Here is a 23,520-nt window from a genome sequence, read left to right on the forward strand (position 1 = left end):
CATCTACTTCACTTGTAAGGATCTAATCAGTTCCCTTCAGTATAGCACTTTGAAAACCATAAAATAAAGGGCTTTATAAATGTCTGCTGCTACTAACTTGGTGTTAGCATCAGTTTTCTAGCTTCTATTTCTGTACCTGGAATGTCCCCAACTCCCCTGGTCTCTTGGAATCCTTAGATTTCTTTAAGACTCAATTTCCAAGGTATCTAAACTATAAATCCCCTGCTATGCCACTTCTTAATGCTCTCTCCCTCTTGAAATGGCTTTGCATCATTCTGTAGAGGTGATATTCATTTGTGTCCATCTTATAACCCAGTATCATGTGGCGACTTGGCACCAGAGTGGGTTTTGACACCAGAGGACCTCAGAGCAACATCAGTTAAATGTGAAATCAGAGGCTCTAACTCAGCCACTCAAGGTGACCTTGGTCCAATTACATAAGCTTATTACAGGTCTCAGTTTCCTAATCTATAGAATGACTCTTGGGCAGTTAGGTGACATAACTGATAGTGTCAGACCTAGAGTCAGGAAGTCTCATCTTTCTGAGTTCACATCTGACCTGGATACCTACTAGCTGTGTGACCTTAAGCAAGTCACTTAATCCCATTTGTCTCATTTCCTCATCTGTATAATGATCTGGAGAAAGAAATGACAAACCACTCCAGTCTCTTTGCCAAGAAATCTCCATAGGGGCCCACAAAGACTCAGAATGACTGAAAAACCATTGAACAATAAAAACTACAACAAAATGGCTGCTAAGATTTCAGTCCTAAATCTAGGACCCTATGATCTCTAAGGGCAGGGACTGTTTCAGTTTTATCCTGGTATCCAGGTGCCTGGCTCATACCAAGAGCTTTTACTTTCTGAAATTAAAATTACATCCAAAGCTCTTATTTGGCAGAAAATTGAATCCCAGAAAATTGAAAATTGCCAGGGTTACACAGGAAATAACAGGGCCAATATCTGAACTCAAAATTTCTGTCTCCTAAACAGACAGGCAGCAAGTACATGTAGTGACAACAATATACAGTCTAGAATCATAAGACTGGCTTCTCGATTTTTCTACTTAGAACCTGTGTAAGATTTCACAATTCATTTTCCCCTCTTTGAACCTGTTTCCTGATCAGCAAAATGGTGGTGAGGGTAGAAGAAATAACCTCTAAATGTCCTTCCCAAGTCCTTTGATCCTGTCAACCCTTGGTCCTGAGCAAGTAAAGAGCTTGTAATTTTTTCCCATCAATTCAAAAAATTTTGAACTGTGTCCAAGATAACAATCTCTATGGCATAGCCTTACAAGGATGCTTAGAAGATGATCTCCTAGAAGATGGACCCCATGACTTTTGTTAACTATATATCCTCTAGAATGTCGAGCTTGTAGTCAAAGAAGATGTAAATCTGGTCCCTTGGTTCATCTAAACTAGAGGAAAAGGCTTTGTAAACCTCAAAGTATTCTCTAAGAATGAACTGTTAGGAATCATTTCTTTTATTATCGGATAGTCAGGAACCTAGAATTCCAACCCCAACTTAAGAGGTGGAAGGACCTTCACTCAGTCTGTATTTGACAAAGAAATCCAACCTTAGGAGCAGTCACCTACTCTTTATTTGCAGGATGACTCCAATGAAAGAGATATTAAGGATGTGATCAGTCTTAACAGAGATCCGCACTGATCTGGTCCTTTTACCTGGTAGCATTCTTAAATTTGCTTAACCCTCTGAAGCCAAACATAATAAGTTTAATTTCTTTTCCAGAAAACATATTACCTACTAGAAGATGACTCTCAAATGTGTCCTAACTCTTCTCTCCAGGCTAACTATGCCCAGTTCATCCAACTCTTTCTCAGTTGGCAAGGGTCTCAAAACCTTTCTTAATCTTGACTCTCTCCTCTGAATGCTCTTCTGCTCATCAATGGCCTTTCCGAGTGTGAGGTCCAGATGTAAACACTGCACCAGAGGTGGTCAGAACTGGGGGGAGATACAAGGGATCTACCAGCTCCCTCTCTCTTGAAGTCATGGTTCTCCTACTGCAACTCCTCCCTCATTCAAGAGATAAATTTTGCCACATTACCAAAAATTTCAATCCCACACCCAGCATCTTGGCTCTGATGTCACATCTAAATTCTTCTCTATGGTTATTTTTTCCATCTTTTCCACCTGTCTAAGTAAATTAGGAAAGCTGAAAAAGGTGACAGGCTCCTTGGCAGTCAAGAAAGTTAGCTGGCTGCTTTCTAAAAATTGATGCAAGGGTGAATGATTCACATAAATATGTTTGGAAATATTTATTCTATTGAGCCATTCCAACTATGACCCAAAAGGGTGCTGGGAGAACAATGATGGGTGGGCCTAAGAATGCTGCAATACATTACCAAGGTGATTACTTACATACAACTCAAAGGCATATCACCAAGGACATCTGTAACGGGAAAAGGCCAGAGAATTAGAGGAAGGCTTTCAATATTAGTCAGAGTCACTAGGAAGGATTCATGGAAGGACAAAAGCAACAATCTCACAGGGCACTCAGTGCTGGCAAAGCTGTGGAGAAACTGGTTCATCCATCCATTACTAGGGCAAGTGCAAATTGGGAGGATCTTTTTAGATGGAAACCCTCATAATGGTCAGTAAAAGTTATAAAAATAATTCTACAATTTGGTCAAAAAAGTTTGTGAGAATACTTTTAGAGTATCATCAAAGAAGACCAACAATAAATAAAGCTCTCAGTTCATATCAGTACAAAGATTTTCATAGCAATATTACTTCTTATTGCCAAAAACAAAACTGAAACTAAATAATAAATGATAAATAATTAATAATTTATTGAAATTTTTCCTGAAACCAAATAAATAATAAATAGATAAACCTAAAATAATAAGGGAATAGTTGAATAAACAAAAGGACATTAAATATTTTTAGTGCAATTAAGAGTAGCAAGTGTAAGAAATATAAGGTTATCTGGAAAGACCTTTATGAAACAATACAAGGGAAAGAAGTGGGGCAGTATAAGGATGGACTCTACACATTAGTTATGGTCATATGAGAGAAAATGAGAACAAATTGACAAAAGAATATTCCAATGGATACTTGAAGGGGGTAACTGGGAAATTATGGCATTTGGGAGGATGAATTTCATAGGCTTAAATATATATATATTTCAAAGCAAGTTGAAATTATTGTATTTATGTTCAGTGTACCCAAGCAACCTTCTAAGACTACATGCATGTTTTTGCTTTATAATTTTTAGTCTGGGTCTGAGATTCACTGATACAGAGAATGTTCCCCAATGAGTAAAGTCCCTCTTCCAATGCACTTGGACACTTTCTTTACCATTTGGCCTTAGGAAGTCGCCTGGGGTGGTGTTAGAAGTCAAACTAAAATCTTTGTCTATACTGCCTCTCTTCATTTATCATATCATAAGAAATTAACCAACAAAGGGAAGGTGGAACTCAAACTTGAAAATGGATGAATGTTGAAAACTATCTTTGCATATAACTGGAAAAATAAAATAAAATTTACAAAATGTAATCGATAAGCATTTATTCAGCACCTATTTATGTGTCAGGCAGGTTCTAGGTAGCACACTGGAGAAAGCATAGGGCCTGGTGTCAAAAAGACTCATGTTCACAAGTTCAAATGTATTCTCAGACATGTATTAGTTGCATGAGCCTGAGCAGGTCACTTAACTCCATTTGTCTCAGTTTCCTCCTCTGTAAAATGAGTTGGAGAACATTTTTGCCAAGAAAACCCTAAAAGGGTCAGACATGACTAAGAAACCAACTAAACGACAGCATGTACTAGTCACAGTTTTAAGCACTGGGGGAAAAGACAGTCTCTGCTCTCAAGAGACTTCCAATCTAAGGTACCGAGATCTAGGTAAGTAAAAATGGTGGATAAATACATGAAAATGTGTGGATGGGCTGCAACCTGCATCACTGACTAAGGGAAGGATGCATCCCGATGGGAGCATAAAGCCCATCAAGGATGCCAGTCGCCATGTTTAAAACAAGCAAACTGAAGGTGAGGTGGGCAGCAAAGGATGAGGCAGATGAGGAAACCAGCAATGTCAAATAGAGCAATCCCAGGGAACCGAAGTTCTGTTTCAACCTGACCCTGGTTTCCAAATAGGCCCCATCAGGCTCACTGGCACAAGCTCAGGAGATAGATCACATTCCATTTATCCCCCCCACCATAAAAAGAGGGAAGAATTTATGTCTCATCGTGGCTGCCAGCCAAACAGCAATGGTTGCTACTGACCAGTCACAGATTAATTCTGAACCTTCCCATCACCCTTCACTTTCTAATTCCCTTTTGAGTTTTTCTTTCATTGGAAAGGTAAGAGGGTGCTACGGAGAAAAAGCTAACCTCAGATCCAGAAAGTCAGGATGCAAAATCTCATCCTGAGCTATGTGGACTAGGTGAGCCCCGGTAATAGACCTAGTACGTTTTGCCCAAGCAATACTATCAGGGTAAATCCTGCAGAGAAGGTGGCCACCTGCATTAGTGGAGGGACATCCCCTGATCAATGAGGTCCCTAATCCAGCTCCAATCTTTATTATTCCTTCATCCCTTGACCCTCACCCACACAACATGATATGACACCCTAACCAGGTAGCTCTGCCCTTGTCTGAAGCACAATACCATTTCTATGGCATTTTACAGTTTGCCAATTACTTCACATGATTTGATCCAAACAACAGCCCTGGGAGAAAATTGGGGACTAGGAGAAGTCCAGAGTCACACTCAACTACCTGGTAAGAACAGGAGGCATTATTTGAACTCACATCTTTCTGTCTCTAATCTCCTCTATCCAGGGCCTGGAAATAAAATAAAAAGTAGGGGAGAAATCAAAGGACTGGAAGGGACCTCCAAGGCTGCCTGGTCCATCTCCAAACTGTCTAAGAATCCCTTGACCTCATCTCTGGAGGGACCTTGAGATTCTTGAAGAACCCCAAGAAGAAGGCTGTTCTGGCCCCTCCAGGAATGGCCCCATTCTGAAGAAGCCTGTCTTCAAAGGCCCAAATTGGCTTTTCTGAAGCTTCCACCCATTTGGGGGAGGACAGGGGAAAGAGGAGGTAACCAAGGCAAGAAGACAGAGCATGGTGCAGGAGAAAAATCATTGATTTTTGAGTGCTTAATACCCATGTGATACTTTTACCACTGGGGAGACCCCAGTTTCCCCTCAGTAATGAGGTCAGTCTTGAGGGTCTTAGGGATCCCTGGAGCCCCTCCCAGGTCTCATTACAAAGCAGACCTCACAAGGCAGCTGGTTGTTTTTACTAGCTTGAGGATTTTTGCATGTGGTGCGTGACTGGGTTGGGTCCAAAGATGGATCTGAAGAAAGATGACTGAAGCATCCCAGTGTGAAACCTTAAAATTTGGACCTGCCTAGAAAACAGTTCCTCATCCTTGACTGTCAGGCGGCTGGTTTTCTTTTGGTCTGTGTGCACCGGACTGCCCGTGAGGAAAGAGCCTCTGAGACAGATCAGGAGCTTTAAGTCTAAGAGAGTCGCCAGGGCAAGTCAGGGTCACACAACCTGTACTGATGTGTCACACGCAAGACCAGATTCCAAAGTTCCTTTTCTCTAAGGTTCTCTATGAAGGCTACCATGCTAGAAGCTTCCTTCTGGGCCCTGTCAACCCTTAATAGCCTGATTCTATATAAGGGACCACTCTGCTGGCAGCCCTCCCCTCCATTCTGGAAACAGAATGTCTTCTTCCTCTCTAATTCAGTCAGGCTCCCTGAGATACAGGCTTCCCAATCCAAAACACTTATTGCAGGACGCATAATGAAAATAAACAGACAATGGATAACTCATGGGTCAAAGGCCCTTGGAGAGGATGACAAAATGGAAAAATCCTATGAAGGAACATGACCCTGGAGACAAAGTCAATGGGATATTCTGATAATCTCCAACTTCATTATAAAAGCAGGCACAGGTGAGGGCCTGGTGGAAAAGAAGAAAAGCAGGTCCAAAGCTCTGAAGCCGGACACAATGCAGATCACAGTTCTACAAGTCACACATCCTTTTCTGGTGGATTCTTTACTTTATTCACTCCTCCCTTGAGGAAGAGTGGGAAATACAAACTCTTCTGTGGAGTTCTTAAATCTCTTCAGCACCTGACCCCAACCTCTCCAATCCCTTAAAACATTATCCCTCCTACCACATTCTGTAATCCTGTCAAACCCGGATTACACACACACACACACACACACACACACACACACACACACACATACACACAATACCATGCCAATCTCTACCCTGGCGAACCCCCATGGAGGGAATTCACTCCTTCCTTCCCACTGACTCCTAGAATCTCTCCCCTTTTTAAGATACATTTCAAACACCACCTTCTAGAGGAATCCTTGCCTGATTTCTCCCCTTCAGTCCCAAACTGCTAGGGCCACCCCCCCAAAACCTTAGATTTAAGAACTCTGTATTTATTTTCTTAATCTTTATTCTAAATATATTTATCTATACCTTGATTGACTTGTGTTTGACTGACTCCTGGAGGGCAGGGATCATTTCCTTCCATTGCCTTATATCCCTCAGTGGGGGCAAACAGCAGGCACTCAACAAGTGATCACTAATAAAGTTCCTGACTGAGAAGTCAATCAAAGCAAATTTATTCAGTGTTGACTATGCATCAAGCCCATGCTAGGTCCTGAGAGAAAACATAAAATAAACCTACCCTCAAGGGGTATACATTCTATCAAGAATCTCCCCAATGATCTGGAGACCTTGGTCTGATGTTTTTAATGTCCTGGTTGGCAGCTGGAAGGTCCTCCTGCCGGGCCTCTTCCTTGCTACTAGTCAGTCTATGGATCAGGGCAGGCCACATCTTGGAGCCCATTTTCCTAAATGTTCAAAGATCATGGATTTCCCAGCTTTGCTAGCAGGAAATATCTCCTAGGGGAAATATATCCTGAGATTGAAGAGTTGGGTCTGTGTGGACAGAGGAGCAGGGGGTCAGAGAAGGCACCACACAACGCAATCCCACCATGTCCCCACTGCCGTTCAGCCTCACTCTTGCTTCATCTGCCCAGCTCTGGACCCATCTCCCTGCCTCAGTGCCTGTCCAATGGACACAAGGCTAAAGGACTGACTCAATGAGACGGAACTACAATACCCTCAAGACCTTCCGATCTTTGCACCTCATTATATATTTGTCGCCACCTTCTTGTCATCATCCCTTCACAATTTGTTTTGACTTTGACCAGTGGTGAACAAGTCAAGGATCACAAAAGTACAAAAGTGCCTTCCATTAGAAGATGAGACCTGGGAAGATTCTTTTGTCTTTGCACCCCTATCATAAGGCACAGCTCTGAGAATACAGTAGGCACTTAATAAGCAAGAATTGATGGATTGGCATTTCTTTTCTGATTACTTCTCTATATAAATATGGTTTCCCCAGAGCAGAATGGAAACTTCTAGAGGCCGGGGTCAGTTTTATTTTTGTCTTCCTATCCCAACCACAAAATAGTTCCTGGTAAACAGAAGGAACTTAATAGATGCTTATGAATTGGTCCAACTAGATTTTAAATTGACTTCTTTGTATAAATGCCTCCCCTCAATAAAATGGAAACATCTTGAGGACAGGGATTGTTTTCCTCTTTCGTCACCTGAGATTCAGCTGCCTTCTCTGTCCTTGTACCACTGTACTTTCTAGTACCACCATTTTTAGGAAAGGTGCAGGATGGCCAGCCGTCATTACCCTGTTCACTTTTCAGCTCCTTTTTATAAATTCTCTTCCCTCCTCAGAATGGAAGCCCCCCAAGGCAGGCAGGATCTTTCTGCTCATATTTGTACCCCCAACACTTTACCCACCATCTGGCATACAGCAAGGACATAATAAATGCTTGCTGATTCAACTTGATATCACACAGCAAGTGCTGGATAAACACTTGCTGATTCAATTTGATTTAAAAAACGCTTGTAGGTTAGCTAGGTTTTGCTTTTACAGCCCTGGAGCTTATCCCAGGACCCTGCACACTAGAGAAACTGTCTCAATGTGGAACTCAGCCAAGTTGAGACCAGTAGAGTTTCTAAATGTGTATGCCAGCAGTGCCCAAACCTGAATAAGTCTGACGATGTTGGAAAGACACTCGCTCCTGCCCGAGGACCAGTCCAAAGCTGAGAGGCACATCACTAGCAGGCCAGAGATAAGTGGGGAAATTCTGTGGCCATGGCAACCCACAGAACAAAGAAAAATCAAGAGGGTGCTCAGTCCTGGAGAGCTCTTTTCTGTCCATCTTTTCCGTGGCAGAACAGAAAATGAAAAAAATCATGAAATTGTTTAGAATATTTAGAATCAGCATAGGCTACTTTGTAAAGGGATGAGTGCCCTGTCTCTGGTGGCATACAAGCAGATGCTTATAGGTATATAGAAATGAGACATATAGGTATATGGAGATTTCAGCACAGCACAAAGTCTGAATCTTTGAGAATCTACATAAATGTTCTCTGAGATTTGCATTTTAAAATGCCTTTGTTTTATGGTTTTCTACATTTTTTCATTCTTGAAAACCTTGAATAACAGGTATAACAACTTTACATGCAAACCTTTGAAATGGGATGGGGGAAAGGTTGTCATCTTTGCCTTTTCTGTGGGTTTACTTAGGGATTTAACCTGGACAAATGTCATCCACATGAACATAGCTTCTCCCTCTATCTATGATGATCACAACTGTATCTTCCATAAAATACTGTAGTTAAAAAAAGAAGAAACCATGTCAAACTTGCATCTGGTGGCCACCACCTTCCCCTAAAATCCTGAACCCTCTGCACCTTGGGTAGGTTGACTCTCAGACCATGGATATGTTGAATCAATCCATCAAGGGTCCCCTAATTGAAAAAATTTCTGACTTACTTGGGAGGACCTGACTTTTCTCTGTTGGAAGAGCCTAGAAGAGCCCAGGACCACTTCTGGCAAAACAGCGAAAAGCTGCCTAAGGGTAGGGAACATTCTGTATTTGCATCTTCAGTGTTTGGCACAGAGGACACAATAAATCAATGCCTATTCAGTCAGAGAAAGCATTTAGTGGGAGAATTCGTGAGGATATGATAATAAGAGCTAACAACTATGTGAGGCTTATGAAGCACCTTATTGATATCTCATTTGATCCTCACAAGAACCCTGACAGGTATTATTATTATTATTGCCATTTTACAAAGGAGGAAACTGAGGCAGGCAGAGGCTAAGTGACTTGCCTAGGGTCACCCAGTTGGGAACTGCCTGAGACTGGATTTGAATCTTCCTGTTCCAAAGTTCATAGAGTTTACAGTGTTTGCACACACAATAAAAAATCATTTCTCTACACCCTTCAGAAAAACACCATATTGTGTGATTATGACTTGAGATGATATTTACAGATGAGAGATTAGTAGGAAAGAGATTTAGGGTCTAGTCTTTTGAATTCATCTCTTTGGGGATCTTCAAGTGTGCAGATGACCAAATAACCAAGACCAGTCACTTCCTTGTAACCTAAAGTTTCAACTTTCTAGGACACAGAGCAGCGCAGTGACCTGTCCAACATCATGAGGCAAGTAGGTGTTAGAGGTCCATCCTGATTCCAAGGCCAGGACCCAATCCAGTCTGCCGTGCCATGCCAGGTTCTAGACACTTAACATCTGAGATACAGCTGTTTAAAACCTGCTAATACGATTTTCCCTTCATATTTTCAGGATCTCTGATTTCCCCGGCATGGCTCTGCACCCTTTCATCAAAAGATTCCAGGTCCTCTAGATAATAACTAAACACTAATAGCAAACTTTCCAGGTTACACCGCACCTTTGAGATACTAGTATTAATAACATCATTATTATTGAACTCAAGTCTCATAGCAATTCTTTGGGCTTAAGAAAGGTTTTAACCTTTCTTTAACCTGTTGATAGCTATGAAGAAGCATAGGTTCAAAGAAATGCAGTGATTGAATAATGGTTACCCAGAGGATAAATGTCAGAGGTAGGTGTTGAACCCAGATCTTGCCTGCTCCTGATCTCAGCATCTCCATAACAGGAGCCCCAGGTAGGCAGCTTTCCAAGGACTAACCAATCAAGAGGTGGGATCATGGGTCACATCCCACAATAGCCACCTGAAGGATTTGTTCCAAAGCAGTCTTGTCCCATCCTTCATGGCCCACTATCAATGGCTATTCCCCCACTATCCACATTTCGCTTTCTGGTAACCAGTGATTCTGTTCAAGCTCCCATTCTGTTCCTGGCATGGACCCTTGTAGGCAAGTCTAATCTAACCATGAAGTAAGAGCTCCAGCTGCCTGATGGGCACCATTCCCTTTCCCCACCCCAGATCATGCCACAGCTGTGGCAGAGCTTCTGTCTTTCAACATCCCATCCTCTTTCCTTTTTTTCCCCACTGAGACAGTCAGTCATAGGATAGATGAGCAGAAGGAATGGGAAGAGTTCTCACTGCATTTTTTTCCTGGTAAACCCTCCCCTCTTCTGAACTTCCTATTTCTCTCTCCTTTCAATCAACCAAACTTCATGAACCCAGACCATCCTCTATTCTTGCCCCTCCTGCCCCCAATGGATCCATTCTATGACCATATCTCATTTCCATCTCTGTCACTTCTCTCGCCTTCTTTTCTTTTTTTCTATAATCACACAGGATTCGAGCTCAGGTCCTCAGCACCTTCCACCTAAACTCCTGAAGCAGACTCCTCCTAACTCAAATCTCTCCCCAAGTGGCACACTTCTGATGGTGTCACCCCTCTGAACCCCATCTCTAATGAACTCTGTGGCTACTGCCTCTAAAATTAAGTAGCATTTCACCTTTGTCTCATGCACACATAATTTCTTTTTGTTTTACAATGTATATATTGATATATAAAGGGTGCAGTAATATTACTACACAATTATGGAATTTATAAATAAATATACAAATATTGGGGGGCACATCCTCAAAAATGTCTTAATGATAAGCATGAGTTATGCTAAAAGTCTGAAGATCTCTGTTCCATTGACGACACCTCATTTGGCCCCAGATGCATTCACACTATTTAGAGCTATCAAATGAACCACACTAGTTATTCTAATCACCATCAGTTTAGGGGTGCATTGACAAGAGGGAAGCAACAGTGTTGATTCTGAATTAAAACAACTGTAAACCAAAACCCCCTCATGCAGACCATGGCAGAAGCCTTAGAACAAACCCATCTTCTGCAGGTGCCTTCCCTCCATTAATACTGTCCAATACACTCTATAGATCTCCTACATATCTGCCCCCATTAGACTGGTAGTGATTACCCCAGTGCCTGGCCCATGGATTTAGGGTTCAAAGGATACAGAGGTCTTCTAGTCCATCCTCATTTTACAGAGGGGGGAACATGGACCCTTTGGGAGGAGGTCTCTCTTAGGGAGGTGAAATTCCTTGCTCAAGGTCAAGGAACATATAATAGGAGTAATCAAGTTGATTTGACGGGGGAATCTCCTCACTCCATTTTCTACCATCTTTCTCTGTCAAACATTAAATCAGACTTAATGATGAAGTGGAGACATTCTGAGACCATAAAAGCTCCTTTTCAATGGTGTCTTTGGAAACAACCAGGTTCTCTTATCAACCTGGCAGTCACAGAATGTCCCTTCTACACAAAAGTGAAACTTGGGGATTTGCCCATGTTCTCACAGATAGGAAAGGGCAGGACTAGGGTGCAGATATACATCTGCTAACTCCAAGACTATTCATGACATGACCATCATACACAGCACCTCATAGGAAACTTTGCAGCAAAATATATCTGAATTCCACTCATTCTGATTTGGACCACTAATCAACAGAAGGTGCTGAGGAATCTAACATGAGAGAGAGAACCATGGGTCATTAAGAGGTCATTTCCATTCCAACCCCAGGTACCTGAGAGCAAGGCTCCTCCCAAGGATGGATGGCCAACAGACCATCTCAAGGGAATGACCTCTACCCCAGGTGGATTTTAACCTTTCATTTAGATGCATACTCAGCCAAAAGCAACATGACGCAGAAGGATGATGGTCACACTTGGAAGTCAGGAGATCTGGGTTCAAAGTCCTGTCTTTCCAAAATGAATGAAATATGAATTAGGCAACTAGAGCCCCAAACAGATAATATAAACTACTACTTGGGAATCTACTCAGGAACTAAATGAACACAATACAAAATACTTTTCTCAAAATAAAGTCAAATCTAAACAATTGAAGAAATATTAATTGCTCATGAGTAGGTCAAATCAGTATTATAAAAATGAAAATTCTTCTAAATTAAGTTACTTATTGGTACTTATCCATACTAATTATTCAAATTACTCAAAAATTCTTTTATATAACTAGAAAAAAATCATAACACAATTAATTTGAAAGAAGAAAAGGTTAAGAATATCAAGAGAATCAATGAGGGAAAAAATGTGAAGGAAGATACAGTAGTACCAGACCTCAAACTGTATTACAAAGTGTTGTCATCAAAACAATCTGGCACAACCTAAGAAACAGAGTGGTGGATGAGTGGCACTCACTGGGTATACATAATTAAGCTAGCGTTTGACAAACCCAAAGATCTAAACTTTTGGGACAAGAACTTGTTACTTGACAAAAATTGCTGGGCAAACTGAAAAGCAGTATGGCGGAAACTAGAAGCAGTTTCTCACACAATAAAAGGTAAAAATGGTAAAGAATGGATACATGATTCAGCCATGAAAATGGTAGAGAATAAGTAAAATAGAGGAAGATGGAAATAGTTTACTTGTAAAAATCTATGATAAGGGAAGAAATTATGATAGAGAGAGAGAGACAGCATTATGGTAGGTAAAATGGGTAATTTTCATTATATCAAATTAAAAAAGAGGTGCACAAACAAAGCCAATGCTGCTAAAATTAGAAGGGAAACAGGAAACAGGAAGAAAAAAATGTATAGCAAGTTTCTCTGATAAAGGCCTCACTTCTTAAATATTATAAGGAATACAGATAATTCCCCATATGCTAAATGATCAAAGGATATGAACAGATAGCTTTCAGAAGAATAAATCAAAGTTATGTATAGTCATGTGAAAAAATGCTATAAATCACTATTGATTAGAAAAATATAAAATCAAAAACTCTGAGATACCACCTCCTACTTATCAGATTGCTTAATAAGAAAACAAAGATGGCAAATGTTGGAGGGATGTGTAAAAATAGGGACACTAATGTATTGTTGGCAGAGTTGTGAACTGATTACACCATTCTGAAGATCAAATTTGAATTGTACCAAAGGGTGATCAAACTCTGCATATCCTTTAACCCAGTAATAACACTAAGTCTGTACTCCAAAGAGATCAAATAAAAAGGAAAAGGACCTACGCATGCAAAATATTTAGAGCAGTTCTTTTTGTGATGACAAAAAATTGGAAATCAAGGGGAGATCAATTGGGGAATGGTTAAACAAATTGTGCTGGAATACTAATTATGGTGGAATTATGATGGAATATTAATATTCTATAAGAAATGACAAGCATGGTACTTTCAGAAAAACCTGGGAAGACATGTATGAACTAAAATAAAATGATCAGAACCAGAACACTACACAATAACAGTAATATTATTCAATAATCACCTGTGAATAATTTTCATCAATACAATGATCCAAAACAATTCTGAAGGACTTAGGACAAACTATCTACCACCAGAGGGGGAAAAATTGATGGTGTATGAATTCAGACATTCTTTTACTTTGTTATTATTTATTATCATTATTAGTTTATGTCTGTGTTTTCAAAGCACCTATGACCTTCTCAACTAGAGTCATCTAGTCTTTGCTGAGAGGCCTCTAGGGAAGGTCTACATCCTCAGTCCTAGAGCTGCCCATTCCATTTTCAAATAGTTCTAGTTGTTAAGAAGCACTCCATGACCTCATAGAATCATAAGCTCATAGACTTAGGGCCTTAGAAGTCATTCAGAATAATCCCTTCATTTTATAGATGAGGAAACTGAGGCCCATGGAAGCTAAAGGACCTGTCCAAGCTCACACATGAAGCAAACATCAGAAGATGCTATGTACCCAAGTACTCTGCCTCCCTGAGGCCAGGGCTTTATCCCATTGTGATACTCTGACCTACATTGTTTTTTGTTGTGTCCTCCAGGGACAAGAGTCAAAAGCTTCTACTGCCTCTTCCACAAGACAACCCTTTGGGTATCTAAAGGTAATGAGCATACACTCCCTGAATCCCTCATCTAAATACACTGTTGTTGGTCAAAATGCTCTCATCACCACTGCAAACCTTAACAGACTGTCTTCCTTGGTCTCCATGGTCAAAAACAGCCATCACCTCATGGCCAACCATCTGGTGATGGACCTCTCCCCATTTACTGAGGCAGAAACTTGGATGAAAGTCATTCATCTATTATAGAACTTGGGTTTGGAGCCCCTCCAGCTTGGACAGATGTCCCAGACCTGAGAGACCACCGGCAGAGCTCAGGATGATCAAGGGTCACTGGCAAAAGACCAGGAAGATCAGGCAGTGACATTGGACATGGCAGATTAGGAAGTAATATACAGCTAATACAACAAATTACATTAATTCAGATTTTTAAAGAATGCTTTGCCCACAGATTTTTTTTCCTAGATAAATGACAGCTAAGGAGTAACTGGCCAATTCAGTTCTAACATCAAGAGGCTGGCAAAAATAGGTCTAGATTTGGAGTCGGAGGATCCTGGTTTCAAATCCCACCCAGTCACTTGCTCTCTGTGAGACCCTAAGCAAGTCAAAAAAATTACATATTTTTACATCTGAAAGAACCTAAGAGGACCATCAAGTCTAATCTTATCATTTACAGATAAAGAAATGTAACTTTGGGCCTCAGTTAACTCATCTGAAAAATGAGACACTAAATACCTTCCCCAAACTAAATCTAAGAGATAATGACTTCTTCCCCACCTATTTTGGGAATACAAAGGCAAAAACTCAACAACCTCAAGTTTATTGGGGGAAAACATAGACTAGTATGAGGAAAAACAGATGGCAGGATATAATTGCTACATTTCAACCTTCAGAAAGTCCCAAGTAAATACTAATAGCATTCTTGATTTCTCTACTATAAATTGGATTTGATCTCGTTGTATTCTCAAAAACCATCCAAACTGCATGTTATTACTACAGTTTTGTAGATAAGTAAACTGAGAGGGTAAGTGCCCTATCTGGACTCATGAATTCTTCCTTGGACACCAGCTGGGTGACCCTGGGCATGTTGTCTGCCTCAGTTTCCTTATCTGTAAAATGAGGGGGTTGGGCTCAATTGCCTTTAATGCCCCTTCCATCCACAATCTGTGATTCTATTACTTGAGTTAATGAAGGTCGTCCATCCCACATTCCCTAGAAAATCTCAGATCACCTGAGTTTCCCTCCTCCCCAATCACTCTTTATCAAATGTTATATAAAGTACATACGAGAGACAGGAAGACAAAAAGAAGTCAGGTTCAGTCTTCAATGAGTTTACATCCTAGATAGGAAAAAACTACATGTAGCTAAGACTATATAGACTACATAGGAAACAAATACAAGATTCGGTATTGGAAAGGAGCAAACAGTTGTCAGGGAGCCTTTCTTAAGTGCTTACTGTATTCCAGAGTAATTTGATGCAATAAAGGCAAACAAAGAGTCTCCCTGCCCTCAATCAGGAGTCCTCAAATACAGCACCAATATAGCTCCGAGGCAGGTTCCTTTGGAAGCCAGAGTTGAAAAGCTTAGCAGGGTGCAGTGGCAGCATTTCCCAGCACTGGGGATGAAAGCCCAGCTATCAGAAGCTCAGAAAGGGAAGGTTTCTTTGGCACTGTCCTAAGGGAAGGTTCACATGTCAGAATAAAATGATCAATTAGAAAATCCTGAGATCCATGTGTCCTGTGGCTTGTGCCTGGCCCAGACCATTGGCAAAACCAATGCAATCAGTCACTCAAACATGACTCTGTGCCTTTGTGTTGGGAAACAAAGAATGGCAAAAAAAAAAAAAAATAGCATTTTCAAAGGGTGCAGTAGGGTGGCCACGGCAATGCCAAGGCCTCTCAAGATGGTGACTTTGGAGCCATAACCAGTAGTCGAAAGAGCTGGGTTGTCTTGGAGGAGTGGCAGCCAGTGGAAAGAGGCCAGAAGACCCAGGTTCAGTGCTACAGGTGATTCTGGCTGCCTGGGTGACCTTGGGGAAGACATCCAAGCTCCCTGGCCTTTTTCCTCATGAGTACCCGTCTGGTCAAAGGCTTGGGATTTTCTACACAAAAGGCTGAATGATCACTGGTCATGAGGTAGAGGAGATACCCACTCAGGGCTGCATTGACTGGATGGCCACTCTGAGATCTTGGGAGGCCTTGACTTTGGTCCTCACCATCTCAGGCCTATAAGGCACTAGGAACTGTCTAGAGTCCCCGTAGGCCTGGTGAGTCTCAGCTTTGTCTCAGCACCTCCCAAGGGCTTTAGAGAAAGCAGAAAAGAGTCTCTTTTATAGAACATATTTAGACCCATTAATTTAATAGCCATCCCACCTTAACCTCATACAGTTTTAAAGCACCATCCTTCATCAGACCAGGAGCAGATGGAAAATATATGTCTTTCTCAAAAATCAGTTTAAGATTTGAAAAAGGCAAAGTTGTTTGAGTTTTGATCCTAGGCAACTAAGGAGAGTGCCGGGTCTGAGTCAAATCTGGTCTCAGACATTTCCTGGCTGTGTGACCCTGGACCAGTCACTTCACTCTGTTTGCCTCAGTTTCCTCCTCAGTAAAATGAGCTGGATAAGAAAATGGCAAATCACTCCAATATCTCTGCCAAGAAAACCCCAAATGGGGACAAAAAGTCAGACAGGACTGAAAAACAGATATTTAATGTTTGGCATAGTGATGGCACAAAGGAAGGACTTAATATGTGTTAGGTGTTGCTTCACTGACTAAAATCACTTTAAGAGCAAATTACCATAGCTATAATTAGCCCCATTTTTCAGATAAGGAAACTCAGCTTCATAAAGTTGAATGACTCACCCAAGGTCACTTAGCTGAAATTGGAAAAATCTCGGTATGGTCTGAGCCAGTGTTTTTGTTGCCACTCAATGATTCTTTCAGTAAGAAAACCTATTTTCTGCCTCACAAAGGGCTTTCCAAACTAACTCTGAGAAAGTAATACAATTTCTCAAGAAGCCAAGAGTTGATTCACTAGAGAATTCTTTGCATCCCCAAGGCAGACATGAAATTCATAAAAACTGCCTCCTACAGTTCAGAGTCTCCAGGACTTTTCCTTGGTCCCGCCAGTTATCTTTATAACTCCAAATTCAGCCTTCCGCCCATGCCATACTGTTGCCTTTGCAAGAAATGCTACTGAAGAAGGCTCCACCTCAGCAGCAGCGGCCAGAATTGTCCCACCTTTCAACAGCTTCTCCTGAGATTTAATTTCACTTCTGGCCTTTTACATTACACTGAATTACGCCCGCGTCTCTTATTCCCACAGAAAGACCGCGTGGCAAGGCGATAAGGTTAGTCTTGAAGTCGACGTTGTTATTTGCTTCAGTTGTGTCTTGACTCTCCATGACCCCAGTTGGGGTTTTCTTGGTAGATAAACTGGAGCAGTTGGCCATTTCCTTCTCCAGTTCATTTTACAGAGGAGCAAACCGAGGCAAACTGATGCAAGTGAGTTATCCAGGATCACATAGCTAGGAAATGTCTGAAGCTAGATTTCAACTCAGGAAGATGAGAGTTCCTGGCTCCAGGTCCAACTTTCCATGATTATGGCACTACCTAGCTGGCGTTGGAGTAAAAGACTTGGGGTCAGTCCCAACCTCTGAACACTAGCTGGGTCACTGCCATGGTTCCCCACCCCTCAGGGCTTCCATTTCAAAGTGACTTGTTGGCGTCCCCACACTGAGCCCCCAAGAAACAGTTGCCTCAAGCTAAGGAACCACTAGTCCTAAGCTTCCACACACCTCCCACTCAGATTCGATTCCTTCTCTTACAAAACATCTTCCCACATCCCTTCCTCCCTTGGGAGAGTCCACTTAGCTTTTCAAGTCTAGAATTCTATTTTTCCTGCTTTGATTATATCCATTCAGAGACAGAATGCAGTGTTACAAGGCCAATAACTGAAGGCTCTCAAAAACCAGAAAATGGCTATCATGTCCCCACCAACCCCTCTGCCCTCCCAGCCTAGGTATCGCTCCTTACCCACTACCATTCCCTTGTCTCTGCCCCAGCTCTGCCTCACCAACTCTGCCTTCCCTCAAAGATTCAACTCAAACTCCAGTCTCAGCAGACAGCTTGTCCCAAGGCCCTCAGCAGCTCCGCCCTTTCCTCCAAAACCCATCCTTTTGCTTTGCAGAGAGATCTCTATAACATGACCATGTGCTCCTTGGGAGCCTTTCTAGTCCTAGCACCCAGCATGGTCTTAGAGGTGAAGAATGCATTCATAAATATTTCTTGCTTGATTCTGCAGACTCACCCTTCCCAGGTCCTTACAACGGCTTCTCCCATCCTTCACCATCTCAAGACCCAAGCCAGGTTAAAAAAATATCTTCCCTAATAAAGCCCTCAAAGACTCAGAGGCCCTGGTTAGGACCCTTAAGATCCCTTTGTAGTCTTGCCAAGTTGTTTGCAAAGTGGTTGCAAACATGGCTGAAGTGGACATTCACTTTGCCTGACCATACATTTTTTTTCTAATGAAGTTTGTTTGCTTTGTCTTCCAGTGGAGGAGAGGGGAAGCATTTGGAACTAAAAGAAAAAGAATAAAAATGTCTATGATTTAAATAAATGAGTTCCAAAAGACTTTGGAAACCATTCCTTCAAGTCCACCTTCAGTATCAGCCTTCCCTGAGGACCCCCAGGGGGGAAGGGACCCTCCTCAGAGATCTCAAAGCACTCTCTGTATCTTTTCCAAGTATTTGCTTTCCTCCTTAAGCAACAAAAGGGCACTCTGAAGGTCTCTCTTAATTGAATTGTTTGTTCAGCATGAGAGACATTGACACAGAACCATCATGTCGACCCTCCTCAGAGAGGGGGCTGCCTTCTATGAGCAGGGGAGCTCAAAGGCAATGTGAGATGCCTAAGTTTAGAGAACCCACTCCAGGTGTTCACCTGGCCCATTGATGCCCAGCCTGTGGCAGAGCACTCCCAGATCATTCAGGTCTAATCAACCACAGTCAGAAACATTATACTTTAAATGATATCACTTTGGTCTTCTTTGATAACAGACAAGAACCAATTTTCCACCTTCTCTCCAATGTATACCAACATCATTAATAATGATGATAAGAATCATCAAATGATGAGAAATGAGAATTGAAATAGGTTTGCAATAAACCAGCAAACATCAAAGAAGCACTTATTCCCCATCGAACTCTCTCTTAAGCATGGGGCTGTATCCCAGAATCTCACATCAGCTCTTTAAGTCAGGGTCTACATTCTCCCTGGTTTACAGATGAGGAAGTTTAGGACCAGAGGTAAGGCAAAGTAGGGAGTGTCCAACCTGGGACTCTCTCCTCTAAAGCTAGTCCTCCTTCCACGATACCATGTTGGCTGGCACCTTACAAGAGACCGTGCCAAGATATCCAGTTTTCTGGGCCAGCTTTGTCAAGGATTTATCGTGCATTCTTGGGCAAGTCAATCCTCTATCTCTAGGTCTTATTTCTTCATCTGAATGAGGAGGGGTTTGAGGCTATATACCTACAAGCACCACCCCAACTTCTTCCCTGCGGTCTTAGAACACCTTCAAACTTGTTGAGCATGTTTAGTCTAGAGAAAAGGCAGTGGGAGAATTTGTGGCCAGAATTAGGAGCAATGAAGGCAGCTGCAGATGTTAAGATTGGGTCTCCTAATAATCTGAATATGCAACGGGCAGCCTTGGAAGAGATTACATTCTTATCAAAAGAAAACTGGACAACCACTTTCTGGGGATGTTTGGGGAGAATTTCTACTGGGATTGGGTCGGCCTGGACCATTTCTGAAATCTTCTCAACTTTGTGATTTCTTTCACAACATTCTAATAAGCAATGAGCCAAACACCACGGAAAATAAAGAAATCCCCCAAATCATCATAACATGCCCTCTGACCCAGTCACTCACCAACAGAAAAACCCAGAGAGGCCAGGGCTGCTGGTCTGGGACAGAGATGAAATCACATAAATATTCTAAGGCCATTCCTCAGGATCCTACGGGACCTGGCGAAGGGGACCTGGCAGCTTCGCGTATGCTAGTCAAGTGAACAGGTACTGAATTCCGCATGAGGCCCTTGAGGGATTTTTGTTGGCTGATTTGGACCAGAAGAGCTAAGGGCTGGCACAGGGTCCGTCAGGAGCATATACCCAGAGTCACAAAAAGACTCCCTGAAATTCCTCTATCCTTACAGATACTGGCTCCTGAGACCTAATATTTGCAGGGTGAGAGACGATTTGGTCATAGCACAGAATGCTAGACCCAGATGAGGAAGACCTGGGTTCGAGGGGTCTCTTATCTTTTCTATAGCTCTCTAGTCAAGTCACTTTATCAACAAGTCTCATTTCCCCTCGCTCATCCACAGGACAGTTTTAAGGCTTCAGTGAGTTACCAGAAGTGCTATAGAAGCAGGAGTGACCAGGATCAGCACCATCGCCTCCCCAGCTTGGGCATTTTTGGCATCGACATTGTCAAGGCCTACCATAGTATCAGAGCATTCGTTTCCCAGATTTAGTTCTGAAAAGGACCTCGGAGGTGCTAGGTTTCATTTGCTCTATGAGGAAACCGAGGCAGGGAGCACCAGTAAGTCCTTCAGGCCCATGGCGTTAACAGAGGCAGAATTGGAACTCCAGGTCCACACAACAGCCCGACTCCACGTCGGAGGAGGACAAGCCTGTCCCGGCTGCTTTGCACCTGGGGCCGGACAAGCCTGTCCCTGCTGCTTTGCACCTGGGGCCGGACAAGCCTGTCCCGGCTGCTTTGTACCTGGGGCCGGACAAGCCTGTCTGGGCTGCCTTTGCACCTGGGGCCGGACAAGCCTGCCCCGGCTGCCTTTGCACCTGGGGCCGGACAAGCCTGCCCCGGCTGCCTTTGCACCTGGGGCTCCGGCCGTCCCGAAGCATCTTTTAAGCACAGTGTCCCAGGCCCAGTGCGACTGCTCTCTGGCTTCTAGCAAACGCTTTGGGGAACTGCCTGGCTGGGGTCTTACGGAGGTCCTCGGCAAGGGGCTAGGAGGGGACATTTGGCCTCTGAGTTCCCAAGAGCCGAGAAAACAGCCCAGAGAGGAACAGCAAGTGGGCTGGCGCCTTGGGGGCAGGACCGGCCGCGCTGTGCCCTGCCGGCCAGGGGCTGACGGAGGTGCCCGCCGGCCCCAGCCCTCCCGGGGTGCACCAGCTCCTCCTCCCTGTCCGCTTCCCCCCAAAGGCCACAACCAGGCGGTGTTGCCCTGGAGGTTTGCGTAGAGAACAAGACTGGGGGGCTGGCGCCCCTCCTTCGCTGGGAAAGCACGCAAGCCAGAGTGGCAATCTGAGGGGGGCAGCCAGGAGGGAAGATCCCACGGAGGCCTGCCCAGGCCGCCTTCCTTCCAGTCCGCTCCCTCGGCCCCCCAACAACCCCGCTGCCACGGGGGTCGCCGCCCTGAGCCGAGGGGGGCCCCGCCGGCCCGCCCTCCCCTCGCGGGCTTCCCGGGCCGGGGTGACCTGACCACGCACACGTCCGCGCCCGGGCGTCCCGGCCCTCGCTTCCCCGGCCCGCTGGCCCGACGCGCAACCTGAGCCCCCGTGGGGGCCCCGGGCCCCTCCCGCGGCAGCGCCCACGGCCTCCGCTGCGGCTCCCGCACGGCCCCCCACTGGGGGCAGAGTCCCGCGGGGGAGGCGCCCCCGGCCCCGGCTAAAGCCCCTTCCAGCCCCGCCGCGCCCCGGAGCCGTCCGGCCCGAGCACCCCCGGGCGCCCAGCAGCGGGGCTCCCGCACGGCCGCCCACGGGTGGCAGAGTCCCGAGAGGGGGGCGCGGCCCCGGGCGCCCGAGGCTCGGGGCCCCCACCCCCCACCCCCCACCCCCGGCGGGCGCGGGGCGCGGCGGGGCACGTAGCGGGGGAGGGGCGGCGGCAGCCACGCAGCCCCGCGCTCACCCGTGTCGGTGCGGATGTTCTCCCGCAGGAAGCGGCCGCTGGAGAGGTGCTGCAGCCCGAAGCTCTGCGCCGCCCGCTGGCACAGCGTGCCCTTGCCCGAGCCCGGGGGGCCCAGCACCACGGCCCGCAGGACCCGCGAAGCCATGGCGCGGGGCCCGGGACGGGCCCGACTCGCTGCCCGCGCCGCCGGCCCCGCGGCTCTGGCCCCGGGCCGCTCCCGCGCTCCCACCCCGCCCTCGCACGTGGGCGGCCCCGCCCCGCGCCGGCCCCGCCCGCTGCCCGCCCGCTGCCCAGCGGCCGTGGGAACCGGCCCGGAGCAGCCCCGGCCCCCGCCCGCGGGGTGGCCGCGGGCCCGGGGCCCGGCCCGGCCCGGGACCAACTTCTCATTGGACAGGCCGGGAAAGCGAGGTGGGGGCCGGGCGGGGCGGGCCGGGCGGGGCGGCGGGGCGGGCGGGGCGGCGGGGCCGGCGGGGCGGGCGGGGCGGCGGGGCGGGCGGGGCCGGCGGGCGGGGGGGGGCTGGGCGGCGGGGCGGGGCGGCGGGGCCGGGCCCCGGGCCAGCCAGGCCCCCGGCCCCCACCTCGCTCCGGGCCCGGAGGACAGCGCGAGTCCGCGGGGCTGCGCGGCCCGGCCCGGCCCGGCCCGGCCGGCAAGGGGGGCCCAGAGCCTCTGCCCCGGGCGCCGCCGCCGGAGGTGGGGAGCGGGGGGAGCCCGGGCCGGGCCCCCCCGCTCCCCCAGAACTCGGAGAAACATTGTTGCCCGCGGCGAGGCGCGGCCCGGGGCGCCCCGGGGAGTCATCGACCACCCACCGCGGCGCGGAGGCGCAGCCCCTTCAAGGGCTGCATGCGGGGAGTGGGAGCGCAGCCTCTCCGGGCCAGGGCCCCGCCCTTCGGGGCACCCCTTCCCGTCAGTGCCACCCGGGCCAGCCAGCCTCACCGCCTCCCACCTGGGCGGGCTGCGCCCCATTTCTGCCCGTGCCTGCCGGTTGTTCCGGAGCCCCGGGGTGCTGGGAACCGGGGGGCAGCCCCAAAGCTGGTGAAAATGTGGGAGCGGCGGCTCTTCCCTGGGCCCCGGCCAGCCCACCGGACCTCAGGGCTTCCCTTTGGGAGGGTCAGCCAGGTGGCGGGTGAAGCTACGAGGCGCTGTGAATAGAGTGCCAGGCCTGGAGGCAGGAAGACCTGACCTTGATCCAGTTTACCTCAGTTTCCTCATCTGTAAAATGAGCTGGAAAAGGAAATGGCAAAGCACTGCAAGTATCTCTGTCAAGAAAAACCCAAACTAAACTGAACGACGTCCTTCTGGAGAAGACTTCTTAGTGTGGGGGGGGGGGGGGGACCATGGATCCACTGAGGGGCAAAAATTTTCTATTTCAGTGTTGTTTCTTCTGTGCTTTATTTTGTATGTTTCCCAACATGATTCCAAACATTATGAGTCTCATTATTCTGAGGACCGAGGGTGGCTCCTATGACTTGGGGCAGGGA

The 23,520-nt window shown here is 45.8% G+C and overlaps 1 protein-coding gene across 1 annotated transcript in view; it reads right to left on the bottom strand.

The window, feature by feature from the left end:
• Window positions 1-22,201, bottom strand: part of AK4 (adenylate kinase 4) — a 70,250-nt gene extending 48,049 nt beyond the window's left edge. The window contains exon 1 of the mRNA XM_074221249.1: window positions 22,042-22,201. Coding sequence (XP_074077350.1) covers window positions 22,042-22,186 — 145 coding nt within the window. The 5' untranslated portion in view covers window positions 22,187-22,201. The remainder of the gene's footprint in view (window positions 1-22,041) is intronic.
• Between the last annotated feature and the right edge of the window lie 1,319 nt (window positions 22,202-23,520).

Source organism: Macrotis lagotis, chromosome 2 (assembly GCF_037893015.1).
Source record: "Macrotis lagotis isolate mMagLag1 chromosome 2, bilby.v1.9.chrom.fasta, whole genome shotgun sequence".
NCBI lineage: Eukaryota > Metazoa > Chordata > Mammalia > Peramelemorphia > Peramelidae > Macrotis > Macrotis lagotis.